Source organism: Mauremys reevesii, linkage group 23, assembly GCF_016161935.1.
Source record: "Mauremys reevesii isolate NIE-2019 linkage group 23, ASM1616193v1, whole genome shotgun sequence".
NCBI lineage: Eukaryota > Metazoa > Chordata > Testudines > Geoemydidae > Mauremys > Mauremys reevesii.
In genome coordinates this window covers 4,912,929-4,929,507 of record NC_052645.1, presented here as the reverse complement: position 1 = coordinate 4,929,507, position 16,579 = coordinate 4,912,929, and the positions used below count along the sequence as shown (strand labels likewise).

Sequence of the window (16,579 nt, the reverse complement as noted above, 5' to 3'; positions counted from 1 at the left end):
TGTTATCCCCAGATAGACCTGTTTGCCTCAAGGGACAACAGGAAGTGTCGAAGGTTCTGCTCCCTCATGGGGCGCGCAGTCCAGGGTCGCTAACAGATGCCTTCCTCCTCTCGTGGGAAGGCGGCCTGCTTTTCTCCTTCTCTCCGATCCCCGTGATCCACAGGGTACTCCTCAAGATACGCAGGGATCACGCTCACGTCATACTGATAGCACTGGCGTGGCTGCGCCAGCATTGGTACACGTCGCTGCTGCATACGTCCATACAGGCGCCCCTCATGTTGCCCCTACTCCCGGACTTGATCACGCAGGATCGGGGCCGCCTCCACCACCCAAACCTGGAGTCGCTTCACCTCGCAGCCTGGATGCTCCATGGCTAAACCCGGTAGAAATGCAATGCTCACAGAAGGTCAGACAAGTCCTTGGTAGCAGAAAACCCTCCACCAGGGCCACATACATGGCCAAGTGGAAACGTTTTTCCATCTGGGCTGAACAGCAGGGACAGGCTCCATTGCTCGCCCCGATACCTCTCATCCTTGACTACCTACTCCAGTTGAAGCAACGAGGACTTTCCCTCTCTTCGCTTCAGGTCCATTTGGCGGCCATCTCCGCATTCCACCCAGGAGCTGAAGGTAGTTCAGTCTTTGCAAACCCATTGGTTTGTCGCTTCCTCAAGGGCCTGGATAGGCTGTTCCTGCATATTCAACAACCAGTCCCTGCTTGGGACCTCAATTTGGTCGTCTCCGCCCTCATGGGGCCCCTTTTGAGCCGCTGGCTACATGCTCTTTGCTATCTCTCTCCTATAAGGTTGCATTCCTCGTGGCCATCACCTCAGCCAGGATGGTATCGGAACTCAGAGCGCTGTCGTCTGAGCCTCCATACACAGTCTTCCACAAAGACAAAGTCCAACTCAGGCCACACCCAGCATTCCTTCCGAAGGTGGTCTCTCAATTCCACATGGGTCAGGACATTTTTCTCCCTGTGTTCTACCCTAAGCCACACTCCTCCAACACAGAGCATAGGCTGCATTCCCTGGATGTTTGCAGGGCCCTAGCATTCTATACTGAACGAACTAAACAGTTCAGGAAATCTACCCAACTCTTTGTAGCTGTGGCCGACAGGATGAAGGGACTCCCCGTCTCTTCACAGCGTATCTCCTCATGGATCACAGCTTGCATCCACGAATGCTACAGTCAGGCCCAAGGTGCCTGCCCCGCCAATCACAGCCCACTCCACAAGGGCGCAGGCCTCCTCCGTGGCGTTCCTGGCTCAGGTCCCGACACAGGAGATATGCAGGGCTGCCACGTGGTCCTCAATCCACACATTCACGTTGCACTATGCCATCACACACCAGGCCAGAAACGATGCAGCCTTCGGCAGGGCGATGCTCCAGTCAGCAGTGAACTCCGACCCCACCACCTAAATTCAGGCTTGTGAGTCACCTGCTTGGAATGCACATGAACTATCACTTGAAGAAGAAAAAATGGTTACTCACCTTTTTGTAACTGTTGTTCTTTGAGATGTGTTGTTCATGTCCATTCCAATACCCACCCTCCTGCCCCTCTGTCAGAGGGCCGGCGAGAAGGAACTGAGGGGGTGGAGGATTGGCGGGCCCCTATATAGGGCGCCATGGAGTCGCCACTCCAGGGGGCACTATGGGCGACCCTACGGAGGCTGCTAAGAGAAAATCTTCTGGCTGGCATGCATGCGGCGCGCACACACCTGCTTGGAATGGACATGAACAAACACATCTCAACAGTTACAAAAAGGTGAGTAAACGTTTTTTCTCCACCTTTCTAGACTACCGTACCCCTTTCAGGAGTCTGATTTGTCTTGTGTACCCCCAAGTTTCATCTCATTTTAAAACTACTTGCTTACAAAATCAGACATAAAAATACAAAAGTGTCACAACACACAATTACTGACAAATTGCTTACTTTCTAATTTTTACCATATAATTATAAAATAAATCAGTTGGACTATAAATATTGAACTTACATTTCAGTGTAGTATAGAGCAGCATAGACAAGTTGTATGAAATTTTAGTTTGTAATGATTTCTCTAGTGCTTTTTATGTAGCCTGTTGTAAAACTAGGCAAATATATAGATGTACCCACTGGAAGACCTCTGAGTACCTCCAGGGGTACATGTACCCCTGGTTGAGAACCACTGGACTAGATGATCATGGTGGTCTCTGTAGTCAGATGTTTGGCTGTGTGTGTTCTCTCTGTATGCCTTCCCAGCTCTGTGCAGACAGGTGGCACTGTAGACGTCCAATGACCACAAGATCCGTTAAAATACAAAGGCACTAGGTTTATTGCTGACAAAGCATGGTCCTAGCTCCCTGGATGCCTGTGACAATGGATAAGCAGCAAAGAATCCTGTGGCACCTTATAGACTAACAGACGTTTTGCAGCATGAGCTTTCGTGGGTGAATACTTGCATCCGACGAAGTGGGTATTCACCCACGAAAGCTCATGCTGTGAGGACAGGAGGTAAGTCAAAATAGATATGTGCAGATATGCCTACCTTTAAGATGCAATACAGGCACAGTACAGTATTTGCTGATTGTTTTTTTGTGTGTGTGTGTGTATGTCTCTGCTGCTGCCTCATTGCTTACTTCTGGTTCCACATGGGGTCTGGTTGAGCGGTCAGACTGTAATTCTGGTGTCACATCTTTGAGGTTCTACTGTATAACTAATTCCATTAATGCCTGATCCAGATAATCTTTTAAAAGGTCCAAAATCCCCATTAATTAGGGGGGGTCCCAGTGTAGTTGTTGGGTTTTTTTTTTTTTTTGTGGTGCTGTTGTGTGTTTGCTTTGCCATTTGTACCACTACCTTTTTGTTTTCCTCACTTTCAAGTCTCTATTTCACTTCTCCTTGCCTTCTGTTTATTTGCAGTTATTTCCCACTAATTCATTTACTACTCTAACCAGTCCATCTCACTGAGGCACATGCAGGAATATGCACTCCATTATATCTCCATTGCCCTTGTCCTCATGTTGTGTGGTATGGGATATCCCAAGTTTGCTCTATTTTTTTCTACTTTTCTTCTACTAAAAGGTTCTTCTACTTAAATATTTGTTACTACTTTACTTAACTACCTAAATTCTCAACTTCATCTCTTTTCTCATTCTCCATCCTGATCTCATTGATTATACCATTTGACCCATTCTAAAATAATTTCTCATTTCTAGACCGTAAAATCTCTGAAAATATTTAGAGTCTGTTCTCCATTAACTTAGCTAAGATACACACTCGTAATATATCTTCCTGATGTAGGTCCACCCTGTTGTAACAACATCCAATTTTTTTTTAAAAAATTGGATGTGATGGAGAAATCTCAACCCTTGGTCGGTCAATCCTCTCCTCTCAAAAAAAAATATATGCATTTTTTCGGTCTGAATTTGGCTAGCTTCAACATCCAGGATCACATACACACCTTTCCTAGTTTGTTGAAGATTAAATATTTGAAAGAAAAATGGGATGACCCAGATGATTATAGGTCTGTCATCCTGACATCTGTCTGTGCAAGGTAATAGAGTGGCTGATACAGGACTCAATTAAGAACTAAAGGAAGGTAATATAATTAATGCTAATCAACATGGTTTATGGAAATATAGATCCTGTCAGAGTTTGATCCGACAAAGTGGGTACCCACACCAGCTCATCTCAATCCAATCTGTGTCTGTTAGGTGCCAAGGTGCCACAGGACTTTTACTTTTACAGATCCAGACTACTCTACTCTTATACTCAAACATACTCAAAAAGAGTTATAAATCAAAAAAAAAACAGCAGGTCTGCTATTTTAATATTATAGTTGATGTAATAGACTTCTGTACACAAAAAAAAATATAAAATTAATAACACGACACACACCAAATGGATTAAAAACTTGCTAACTGACAGGTCTTAAAATGTAACTGTATGTCATTGAGTGTCTTGAGTGGTGGGTTTTCGATGGGGCTTGGTCTCTTTCTTCTTTCTCTTATAACATTTATGTAGTTCTTTGGAAGAAAAAATAAATCATCAATAATATCATCATTGAGAGACACAAACTGGAGGAGAATAAATAATGATAAGAGGGCAGGTCTGAGGTCATCTGCGTCACTTGGAAGATGATTGGATTTTAACAACACAATGTGCTTTTTGTATGTCTAAAAAATAAATGTAAATCTAAAGAATGTACATTGAGACCGATCAATGATTTTTTTCCCATTTCATATGTGCCATGTTAATTTTGTATCATTCCAGTTTTTAATAAAAAGTGTGGTACCAAATCAAATGCCTTACAGAAGTCTTAAGTATATTACATCAACACTATTATCTTTATCAACCAAACTTGTCATCTCATCAAAAACAGATAGATAGTTTTTTATAAGCTCTGTTTTCCTTAAACCGTGTTGATTGGCATTATGTCATCAGATCCCAGAGGGATGTAGCCATCTTGCAGATCAAGTGCCACTTGGATCAAACTCTAGCTAGGCCCTAGCTAAAGGTAGAAGGGGCTGGCTGTTTGTTCTGTCCATCATTCCATCATATTTATTGTTGTACCACAAAGCTGACGTGACCATGTGATTACTAATGGTGGTTCGTAATTCCTTCCTAAATAATTCATATTGGTCATCCATCCATATGTAATGTACCAAGTACCAAGCCAAAAAACAAACCAACTGAGTGAAGTGATGAGTGATCGGTTTACCAATATCCTCATTGTTGATCTTATCCTGCCACTTAATATTGAGCAGCTGACAAAGACGACAAGAATCAAAAATGTGATTCTGCCACATAACACCCCTCAGCTCACACTCTCTTTTCTCTCTTCACTTCATTTGATTCATTGATGATGATTATAGGATTCCCATTTTTTTTTGTTTTTCAGGTTTTGTTGTCAGTCTTGTAATTACTCATTACTTCTGCACCATGGAGATGGCCATGCCATGGAGCAGGCCATCAGGCCATGGGCATCATTCACCCATTCACCCTCAACATTCAAAGGGAGTATGCCTCCTGCTGCGAAGTCCAACTCCAGTGTGGGAGCATCCATCTCCACTGATCTCAAGGCGGGACAGCTCGTAAGGAAGCTCATCATCATCTCATCCATCATATCTCATGTATCATGATGGCCACTTGACAACAAAAGACACACACGTGGACATCCACACAGGACGGATCTTGAGGAGAGTCCTGGGCAGAATGGAGGAACTCCAGGTCCAGTGGGCATTCATCTGCTTTTTCTCACATTCTTTAATTTTCCCATCAGACATCGGGATGTCATTCGGGACTACGTCAGAGGGCAACTTCGACTCTCATGTCCCAAGCAAGGGAGCAAGCTGTGCCCTACTGATCTCAGACCACCAGTAGCCTCAGCAGATACCTTCTGCAGACAGGCAGCTTTAAATTGAGAGTGACCATGAGCACCAACTTTGCTTGCAACCCAAACATGATTCACTCTATGGGGGGAACCAGACAATACTGTACATTATTTTACACAGACAGCAAATGTAGAACCATCCATTGTGATGCTCTCTACTTCTTACTTCTGTGCTTATGCTTCTCTCTCTCTTGCTTCTTCACTGCTTCTATGCTGTCCCTTCCTTCTTCCACTTCCTCACAGTTTGCTTCTTCCACAGACCTGGACACTGACTTGATCTGGTCCTCTTGATCCATGCATGTCATCTGTGCAGCAGACACCAACTAGTACCTCATCTTGTGCTTTATCTGTTAGGACATGGATCTATAAGCATTTGACATCATTTGCATCTGAGTTGTTAGTGACACAGAAATAGGTAATGCCATTTTTGACAGAGTACCACTCTCCCTACCATCTTGCCCATGCAAATCCTTCCTTTTGCTTGTATTGAAAATACAGTTTCTGTAAATCTCTCCTCTCTTTTTCCACTGTTCATGTAGGTCCACAATAGATCATGTATCTAGGGAACAACTAATGAATTGGATAACTAACTGCATTCCAACATGTTGTGAAATTGCTTCTTGTGGTTATAGTATGAAGAATATAGAATGTGCTCCTCAAAATTACAGCACTTACTCTTTAAGTATAGAATGAATTTTCTGAGAATTTACAAGTCAATTGGTTAATATAGTAATTAAAATTAATTTTTATATTAATTTAGCACCTTAGAGCCCTTGTCATGGGCCAGGACCTCACTGGACTAGGTATTGTACAAACACTTGGCAGATGATCCAGTTGGGTGGGTCTCTTGAGAGGGGCATCTATCCTCCTTTGTTCTCGATGGAACAGAGGCTATAGGCAAGTCTTAGCAAAGATGTCTGGCTCCCGGGAAACAGTGGTAATCAGAACCATTTTGAATGAGAACACCTAAACTGAGGCCTGCTGTGGACATGCTCCCATTGAGAATAGTGGAAGACTTGTCATTTTAAGAGGGCAGTTCTCCATACATTTCTCTGAAGATTTTTATGCACCAGCCTCAGCTGACAGAAACTTTTAGATATGAAAAATAATGGTAGACAATACCATTAATCCTAAATCTTCCATTTCAAAAGCTGTCCAATTGTACCAAATCTACTCAGCAGAGAGGAGAGTAGGAGTAACTGGGCTGAGGATTGCCCCATAATAACACAAGGGGAAAAAATAATCAAATGTGTCTTTCAAATCCATTTCAGTTTTGGACAAGATACACTGAAATGTGTCTCTCATATTGATAAGGCATGGCATTGCTATAGGGGAAGATTGTAGGAGTGTACTATGTGCATTTCTTAACTCGGCATGTTGGGATTTTGGAGTTAAGGATAAACTTAGAATTTCCTACATTTATAATGCTTGATTTGGGAATTATTGTAGCATCCCAGTAATGTATTTTATCCTCAGTTACTTACATGTACTCTCAACCTTACTTCCATCTTCAGATAATTTGTCTGGGAATATAAATAGGTTTACAGCTTCAATTCTAGAACATCTTGAAGCCTGTTCCCTCAGAATTTGTGGAGTTTGTAAAGCATGCTTTATGTAGATTCCTGTATCTAAGATCTACAAATACAAATTTTTGTAGGGGGAGGGATAGCTCAGTGGTTTGAGCATTGGCCTCTTAAACCCAGGGTTGTGAGTTCAGTCCTTGAGGGGGCCATTTAGGGAACTGGGGTAAAAATCTGTCTGGGGATTGGTCCTGCTTTGAGCAGGGGGTTGGACTAGATGACCTCGTGAGGTCCCTTCCAACCCTAATCTTCTATGATTATATGAAATCCTGTTCAGTGCAAACCTCCAGTTACCATTAATATTGCAAATACAGTCTAATGGAGCTAGGCTTCCAACTCATTAAAAGTCAATGGGGTTTGAGTGCCAAATGCCTAGGCATATTTGAAAAATACTCCAAATCAGTTGTGTGCTTTGGTAAAGCTGTCCTAACTCAAGGCCACACTAACTAGTTTCCACGAAGAGAGCGTCCACTGTGGAAGTATTTAATGAAGGACAAAATGAAGGTGTTCTGAGTTCTGTACACTCCTGTATTGGCTTTATAGAACCATGCTTATATCTAGAATTGCTGCTTGCAGGTAGGTGGTCAGGAACTTTGAGCTAGGGTTGTGTTCTGTTTGTGTTCTTCATATATCTATCGATGAAGACTGGGCTTTCAAAGGCAATCTTTTTGCTTTATTTCACTCACTGCAAAGTCAACTTTTTTCTTTCCCTTTTTATATTTTTCTAGTGATGTTTATTTATCATCAAGGGACAGACAGATACTTGACTGGCATTTTGCAAATCTAGAATTTGCTAATGCCACACCGCTGTCTACACTTTCATTGAAGCACTGGGACCAGGTACCTAATTAATAAATTATTGAAAATAGTACTCATAGATTTAGCACATGTGTATATTAGCAAGCATTTCTAAGAGATTTAAATGTCATGTACCTCAGCATTATCCCTTCAACTCTCATTCTAGATTCTACAGGATATTAACAGAGAGTTCTAGAGAGTTCTGCAAATACCCAAACAGATTATAATTAATTTATACTGTTATATTTGTTTTGGGAAAATAGTCTATACCAATTATTTTACCAGTAATACTAGGGATTTTCTTCTCCTAATTAAGTTAGGTACAGCACTTTAAGTGGAAAAGTTCCCCATTTATTTAACTCTGTACTGATTGATCTGTTTTGGTTATAAACTTATATATTTTTATATATTTTATTTTAGGATGATGATTTTGAATTCACAGGCAGTCATCTGACTGTGAGAAATGGATATTCCTGCGTGCCTGTAGCCTTGGCAGAAGGGTTGGATATTAAATTAAATACAGCAGTTCGACAGGTTCGCTACACAGCTTCAGGTAAATCAAGCTCTCTAACTTCATAAGTTGCACTACCAAGGAGCACTGTCCTTTGACAATTGCCTCTGTTCCTCACTCACAGGATTCACACAGTCTTGACACCATGAGCACAGAGCCATAGAAAAGCAAGGCCTGTAGGGCTTGAACTATTTAGGAAGCTTTAACGGATTTACAAATAATATTTTTTGGTTGCTTGTTTCTTTAGTTGTGTGGGCTCTGCATCATGTTGCAACTTGAGTTGCTCATGTCCCAAGTACATCCTGACCTGCTGATTCCCATTCATAATGGGATTAAGGTCAATGCAGTAAGGGGTTTTGGTAAGCATCCTAGCCTATGCTGGTTCTGACGATAGGAATTCAGTGGGAGAGCATTGTGCTACTCAGAAATGTCCATCACATTGTTCTCCAAGGCACAGTTCTGTTGGTGCAGGATTTGCTCTGGGGGCCTAAAATGAGACCAAGCAGCATGGGTAGAATCATAGGCTATGTCTATACTAAGGACCTTACAGCGGCACAGCTATACCGCTGCAAGGTCTCCAGTGGTAGCTATGTTGGCGGGAGAGCCTCTCCTGCTGACATAGCGCTCTCCACACAGGCGCTTTTGTCAGTCGGTGCATACCTCGACTGACAAAAGTTTTACCGACAAAAGTGCTAGTGTAGACATACACAAAGTGTTAGAAGGGACTGCAATGGTCATCTAGTCTAACCCTCTGCCAAGATGCAGTATTTGCTGTGTCTAAATCATCCAAGACAGATGGATATTCAGCCTCCTTTTGAAAACTTCCAGTGAAGAACCTTCCACAACCTCCGTAGGCAGTCTGTTCCATTGTCCTACTGTTTTTACAGTTAGGAAGTTTTTCCTGAGATTTAATCTAAACCTGCTATGTTGTAGTTGGAACCTGTTGCCTCTTTTCCTGCCCTCTGTGGCAAGAGAGAACAACCTTTCTCCATCCTTTTTATGGCACCCTTTCAAGCATTTGGAAACTGCTATCATGTCCCCCCTTAATCTTCGCTTTTCCAAACTAAACATACCCAGTTCCATCAGCCTTTGATCATATGGCTTGCATTCCATCTCTTTGATCATCTTTATTGCTCGCCTCTGGATCATTTCCAGTTTCTCTACATCCTTTCTATACATTGGTGACCAAAATTGGACACTGTACTCCAGCTGGTTATCATCTCCCGTGACTTGCATGATGTACATCTGTTTATGCAACCTAAAATTGCATTTGCTTTTTTTTCAGTAGCATCGCATTGCTGACTCCTGTTGAGGTTGTCATCCACCACAGCTCCCAGATCCTTCTCAGCAGTTTGCAACCCCCCCGGTAGCTTTATCATCTGCAAACTTGGTCAGTGTGCTCTCTGTTCCTACATCCAGGTCATTAATAAAGATGTTAAATAACACCGAACCCAGAACAGACCCCTGTGGAAACCCACCTGAGTCCTCCCTCCAGTCTGACATTCTGTTAATTACTCTTTGTTTGCGGTTGTTTAACCAATTCTGTTGCCACTTAATGATAGTTCTCTCAAGCCCGCATTTCTCCAGCTTACTCATCAGAATGTCATGTGGGACTGTGTCAAAAGCCTTGCTGAAATCCAGGTATATTATGTCCACAGCATTCCCCCTATCCACCTTTTCAGTTACCCTGTCAAAGAAGAAAATCAAGCTGATTTGCCATGATTTGCTCTTAGTAAATCCAGGCTGGCTACTAGTGATTACTCTTATATCCTCCAGGTTTCACAAATTTAGAGTTTTATACATTGCTTCCCAGGTATCAAAGTCAGGCTGACTGGTCTATAGTTCCTCGGCTCCTCCTTTTTACCCTTTTTTAAAGATTGGCACTATGTTAGCTCTTCAATCTTCCAGGACTTCTCCTGTCATCCATGAATTTATAAATATTATTGCCAGTGGCTCTGAGATTTTTTTCAGTTAATTCCTTCAGCACCTTCAGGTGAATAGCATCTAGCCCCACTGATTTGAATTCATTCAAATTGGTCAGAAGATCTAACATTTTCTTTATATATCCCGATCTGCATCCCTTCCCCTTATTGTCTGTGGTAACTTCACTAGTCATCCGATCACGTTATTTTTTGTGAGAAGGCTGGAGCAAAGTACACATTGAGCAGCTTGCCTTATCTTCCGTTAGCAGTACACCTTTTCCATTGAGTAGCGAGCCTACACCATCCCTGATCTTTCTTTTTTGTCTGACATATTTGAAGAACCTCTTCTTGTTGTCTGTAACATTTCTTGCCAGTTGTAACTCATTCTTTGCCTTGGCTTTTGTGATTTCTGTACGCTTATGAGAGGTGTTTAAAGTTAACCTTTCTCATCTGACTTCTTGATTCTGTACCAAATCAAAGAATGTTGTGATTTCAAAGAGATACTTTGAGTTCTGAGACCTCTTTGGGTGAAATTCTTGGATTTTCCTGCACACTCAAAGCATTGTTCTGGAGAAAGTAATGTTGATCCCAAAGCATCCTTAGTTCCAAACCTGCCTGATCAAGCTGTCCCACTTTCCTCTGACGCCGATATCCCTCCCTTCCTGAAGGGCAAGCAGCTTAGTTAAAATCTGTTACCAAGCACTATACAGGGCACGGGATATGCCACAGATCCAGTAATGAGTCAGCTCAGATATGTCATGCTGATTCAAAAGTTCCAAGGATAGAGAGAGTGGTCCTTGGTTTCCAGGTTCTGTGGCCTTTTCGTTGGCTATTACAAGTCTTCCTGTTATTTTTGAATCATAGAATCATAGAAGATTAGGGTTGGAAGAGACCTCAGGAGATCATCTAGTCCAACCCCCTGCTCAAAGCAGCACCAACCCAACTAAATCATCCCAGCCAGGGCTTTGTCAAGCTGGGCCTTAAAAACCTCTAAGGATGGAGATTCCATCATCTCCCTAGGGAACCCATTCCAGTGCTTCACCACCCTCCTAGTGAAATAGTGTTTCCTAATATGCAACGTAGACTTCCCCCACTGCAACTTGAGACCATTGCTTCTTGTTCTGTCATCTTCCACCACTGAGAACAGCCTAGCTCCATCCTCTTTGGAACCCCCCTTCAGATAGTTGAAGGCTGCTATCAAATCCCCTTGTGCTGAGGGTGGCTTTGGAGCTGGTGGTTTCCTCAGCTCCATTGCAGGTTCCAAGTCTGTATATGTCACTTGTTATCAGTCCTTTGCCTTCTAGGAGGAGAAGGCCCTTGTTTCCAAGTGTGATGGAATACACTTTGCGTTCACACCCTACACACTACTGTAATAATCTTTGTGCAAAATATGCCTTATAAAGTATCATTTAAAAGATGATAACTTGCTGGTCAATCTCATAGTCGAGAAATGTATGTAACAACATTGTTTGCAAAGTTATAAAATTCCTCTGTATGATGATGTTAGCACATGTTCCAAACCCCACAACCCTTCCCAGGCAGAAGTCAGCAAACAGGTCTATCCTGAGCAAAGGAATGTGTGTTTGACTTAATTTGCATTTACACAGTCATCAGGCAGAAAGAAGGAAGGGAGGAAACCTGCATGTAAGCATACGCAGGTGAAAGAACCCAGAGCAAGCATCCTTCTATCCTAGATACATTTTCCAATTGAGAATAAGGAGACTTGCTTTTCAAAAGGAGTGAAGCTATAAAAAAGGAGGGGGCAAACACCAAGTTACTACTTTCTCCCTGTCCATCTCCCTCTTTGCACCTGAGAAGACAAAAGAAACAACCATTGAACTCTGGGTGAGAGGTTTGGAAGTCCTTGAAGCATGTGGTCAGAAACTTAGCTTTGAGTCTAATATAGTTAATATAGTTTGAATCTAATATAGTATGGTTGGAAAACCGTTCCCAGAGAGTAATCATCAGTAGTTAACAGTCAAGCTGGAAGGGCATATCAAGTGGGGTGCTGCAGGGACTGGTCCTAAGTCTGGTTCTGTTCAATATCTTCCTAAATGATTTAGGTAATGGCACAGAGAGTACAACTATAAAATTTGTGGATGATACCAAGCTGGGAGGAGTTGCAAGTACTTTGGAGGATAGGATTAAAATTCAAAATGATTTGGACAAACTGGAGAAATGGTCTGAAGAAAATAGGGTGAAATTCAATAAGGAAAAATGCAAACTGCTCCGCTTAGGAAGGAACAATCAATTGCACACATACAAAATGGGAAATGACTGCCTAGGAAGGAGTACTGCAGAAAGGGATCTGGGGGTCATAGTGGATCACAAGCTAAATAGGAGTCAACAGTGAAATCATTCTTCTGCTTCATTCCAAGCTGATAAGACCTCACCTGGAGTATTATGTCTATTTCTGGGCACCACATATCATGAAAGATGTGGACAAACTGGAGACAGTCCAGAGAAGAGCAAAAAAAATTATTAAAGGTGTAAAAAACATGACCTATAAGGAAAGATTGAAAAAATTGGATTTGTTTTGTCTGGAGAAGAAAAGACTGAGGGGGGGACGTAAATTTTCAAGTACACAAGATTTTTACAAGGGGGGCGGGGGGGATTGTTCTCATTAACCTCTGAGGATAGGACAAGAAGCAGTGGGCTTAAATTGCTGCAAGGGAAGTTTAGGTTGGACAACAGGAAAAACTTCCTAACTGTCAGGGTAATTAAGCCCTGGAATAAATTGCCTTGGAGGTTGTGAAATCTCCATCATTGGAGGTTTTTAAGAACAGGTTAGACAAACACCTGTCTGGAATGGTCTAGTTATTATGTAGTCCTGCCTTGAGTGCAGGCGACTGGACTAGATGACCTATTGAGGTCCTCTACAGTTCTATGATTCTGTCATTTGTTAGGCACCAGAAAGTGTTTTATCTTTGTTTTTCTTTTATGCCTCATTACTTGTATTCACTTAAAATCTCTCTTTGTAGTTAATAAACTTGTTTTATTATTTTATGTAATCCAGTGTAGGGCTGTCAAGTGATTAACAAAATTAATCGCTTGAGTAAACAATAATAGTATAATATTTATTTTTGAATGTTTTCTACATTTTCAAATGTATTGATTTCAATTACAACACAGAATACAAAGTGTATAGTGCTCACTTTATATTTATTTTTAATTACAAATATTTGCACTGTAAAAAAAGAAATAGTATTTTTCAATTCACCCAATACAAGTACTGTAGTGCACTCTCTTTATCATGAAAGTTGAACTTACAAATGTAGAATTATGTACAAAAAATAACTGCATTCATAGAATATCAGAGTTGAAAGGGGTCGAGTCCAACCCCCTGCTCAAAGCAGGACCAATCCCCAACTAAATCATCCCAGCCAAGGCTTTGTCAAGCCTGACCTTAAAAATAAAACAATGTAAAACCTACAAGTCCACTCAGTCCTACTTCAGCCAATTACTCAGACAAACAAGTTTAGTTACAATGTGCAGGAGATAATGCTGTCTGCTTCTTGCTTACAGTGTCACCCAAAAGTGAGAACAGATGTTTGCATGACACTGTTGTAGCCGGCGTTGCAAGATATTTACGTGCCAGATCTGCTAAAGATTCATATGTCCCTTCATGCTTCAACCGCCATTCCAGAGCACATGCATCCATGCTGCTGATGGGTTCTGCTCAATAACGATCCAAAGCAGAGCGGACCGACGCATGTTCACTTTCATCATCTGAGTCAGTTACCACCAGCAGACTTCTGAAAGCATGCTCCACACCTCGTCCCTCTCAGATTTTGGACGGCACTTCAGATTCTTAAAGCTTAGGTTGAATGCTGTAGCTATTTTTAGAAATCTCACATTGGTATCTCCTTTGCGTTTTGTTAGATCTGCTGTGAACATATTCTTAAAATGAACATGTACTTGGGTCATCATCCGAGACTGCTATAAAGTAAAATATATGGCAGAATGTGGGTAAAACAGAACAGGAGACATACAATTCTCCCCCAAGTAGTTCAATAACACATTTAATTAACTCATTTTTTAACGAGCATCATTGGCATGTCCTCTGGAATGGTAGCTGAAGCATGAAGGGGCATACGAATGTTTAGTGTATCTGGCACGTAAATACCTTGCAATGCCGGATACAAAAATGCCACACGAAAGCCTGTTCTTACTTTTTTGTGACATTGTAAATAAGCAGGCAGCTTGTAAACAAACTTATTTGTCTTAGTGATTGGCTGAACAGGAAGTAAGATTAAGTGGACTTGTAGGCTCTAAAGTTTTACATTGTTTTATTTTTGAGTGCAGTTATGTAACAAAATAAAGAGATTGCACCACAGTACTTCTATGAGGTGAATTGAAAAATACTATTTCTTTTGTGCATCATATTTAAAGTGTAAATATTTGTAATAAAAAAATCAAGTGAGCGCTATACACTTTGAATTCTGTATTGTAATAGAAATCAATAAATAATAATAATAAATAATAATTGGAGATATACCAATCTCCTAGAACTGGAAGGGACCTTTAAAGGTCATTGAGTCCAGCCCTCTGCCTTCACTAGCAGACCAAGTACTGATTTTTGCCACAGATCCCTAAGTGGCCCCCTCAAGGGTTGAACTCACAACCCTGGGTTTAGCAGGCCAATGCTCAAACCACTGAGCTATCCCTCAGAAAAACCATGCCAAACATATTTAATAAATTTCAATTGGTATTCTATTGTTTAACAGTGTGATTAATTGCGATTAATTTTTTTGAGTTAATTGCGTGAGTTAACTGTGATTATCGACAGCCCTAATCCAATGTGTTTAATGTAGTGTCTGGGTAACTCCATTTAAGGCGGTAAGCCATTGTGTATTATTCCCTTAAAGCTGTGGTTCTCACACTGTGGGTCGTGACCCCATTTTAATGCAGTCGTCAGGGCTGGTGTTAGACTTGTTGGGGCCAGGGCCTGAAGCCCAAGCCCAAGCCCAAGCCCCACTGCCTGGGACTGAAGCCAAAGCCCAAGCGCTTCAGCCCTGGGCAGCGGGGCTCAGGTTACAGGCCCCCCCACCCAGGGCTGAAGCTCTTTTGGCTTTATCCTTCCTGCTTGGGGTGGTGGGGCTTGGGCAGGCTCAGGCTTCTATACGACCCTTCTGGGTTGTATAGTAATTTTTGTTGTCAGAAGGGGGTCACAATGCAATGAAGTTTGAGAATCCCTGCCTTTAAAGGAATAATATATTTGGACTGTCCAGGAGAGGGCTGAGCAGTAGGTTTTGTACATTTGGGGGGGGGGGGCGGTCTGGGAATGGGGGTGTGGTGGAGTCACCCTGCAGAAGTAACCGGGACTGGTAAAAACCAGAGTGTAACTCAAGTGTGGCTGGTAGGTTGCAGTTACACAGAGAGACTCGGAGTGTGACTTGCATGCTGAAAGGCTGTTTGTGAGCGGCCCAGGTAGGAGCTACTGTAGCAAGGTATTTTAAGGCACCTAAAGTTGCAGCGTAGTGGAGAAATGGCTGCTCCCCAGTGTTCCCTCTAATTTTTTCCATCCATGTGCGGAATAAATTTTGTGATGTGCACTGAGGTATGTGCAGATGTGCACCACCGGTAGAAACAAAAGACCTAGATATAATATATATTTTTTAAAAGTTAAATAGGGATAATTACTCCATCCAGGACAGGTTAGACATTTTAGAACTCACTACTTAAAGAATTAAATGTAAGTGTAAGAGAAATAAAAATTATGAAATGCAGAGACCAGTCAAAACACTAAAATAACACACTTTGAAAGAATAAAATTACAGAGAATATATGTGCATTGCAGGAAAGTACCAAGAAGTAACAACAATAATACAATATGTGTTGGGAGTTGAGTGTGACACAGAGACAGTGTTTGTGAGAGACAGTGTGAGACACTGTGTGTATGTGTGTGAGACAGAGTATGACACAGAGACTGCGTGGGTGCTGGGAAAGTTTCTGAGATGCCCTGCGCTGTCTCTTTAAGACACTCACTAAAAGGTCTACTGCTCTGATCTGAGACCCTGTTGTCTCCCCTCCCATGCTCTGCAGAGATGGGGTACGTGGGGAGGTGGGGGAGAGTGTGTGTGTGTGAGAAAGTGAGTGTGAGCTAGCTGCTGGGGAGATCTCAGAAACAGTGCACTATCCCTTAAAGAAAGGCACTTAGCCACTCACTCTTCCCTGCAGCAGCTCCGAGTCCTGAGCCAGGCTGTGTCCCCTCTGCCCTACTCTGTGGAGATGTGGTACAGGGGTTGTGGAGGGAGGGGGACACCCTGACATCCGCACCCTTCTCCCCACCACTCCTTCACAGCTCCCAGGATGATCCTGGGAGCAGCTACAGGATGGAGCAACATGGGAGGAGGGGCGCCTGAACACATGCTGCTGGCTGTGCGTGCTCTGCT

The 16,579-nt window shown here is 42.3% G+C and overlaps 1 protein-coding gene across 1 annotated transcript in view; it reads left to right on the top strand.

Annotated features, from left to right (window-relative positions):
* Nucleotides 1-16,579, top strand: part of KDM1A (lysine demethylase 1A) — a 160,099-nt gene that overhangs the window by 97,126 nt on the left and 46,394 nt on the right. Inside the window, exons 14-15 of the mRNA XM_039511420.1 lie at nt 7,682-7,793; nt 8,172-8,304. Of these exons, the coding sequence (XP_039367354.1) occupies nt 7,682-7,793; nt 8,172-8,304 (245 nt within the window). The remainder of the gene's footprint in view (nt 1-7,681; nt 7,794-8,171; nt 8,305-16,579) is intronic.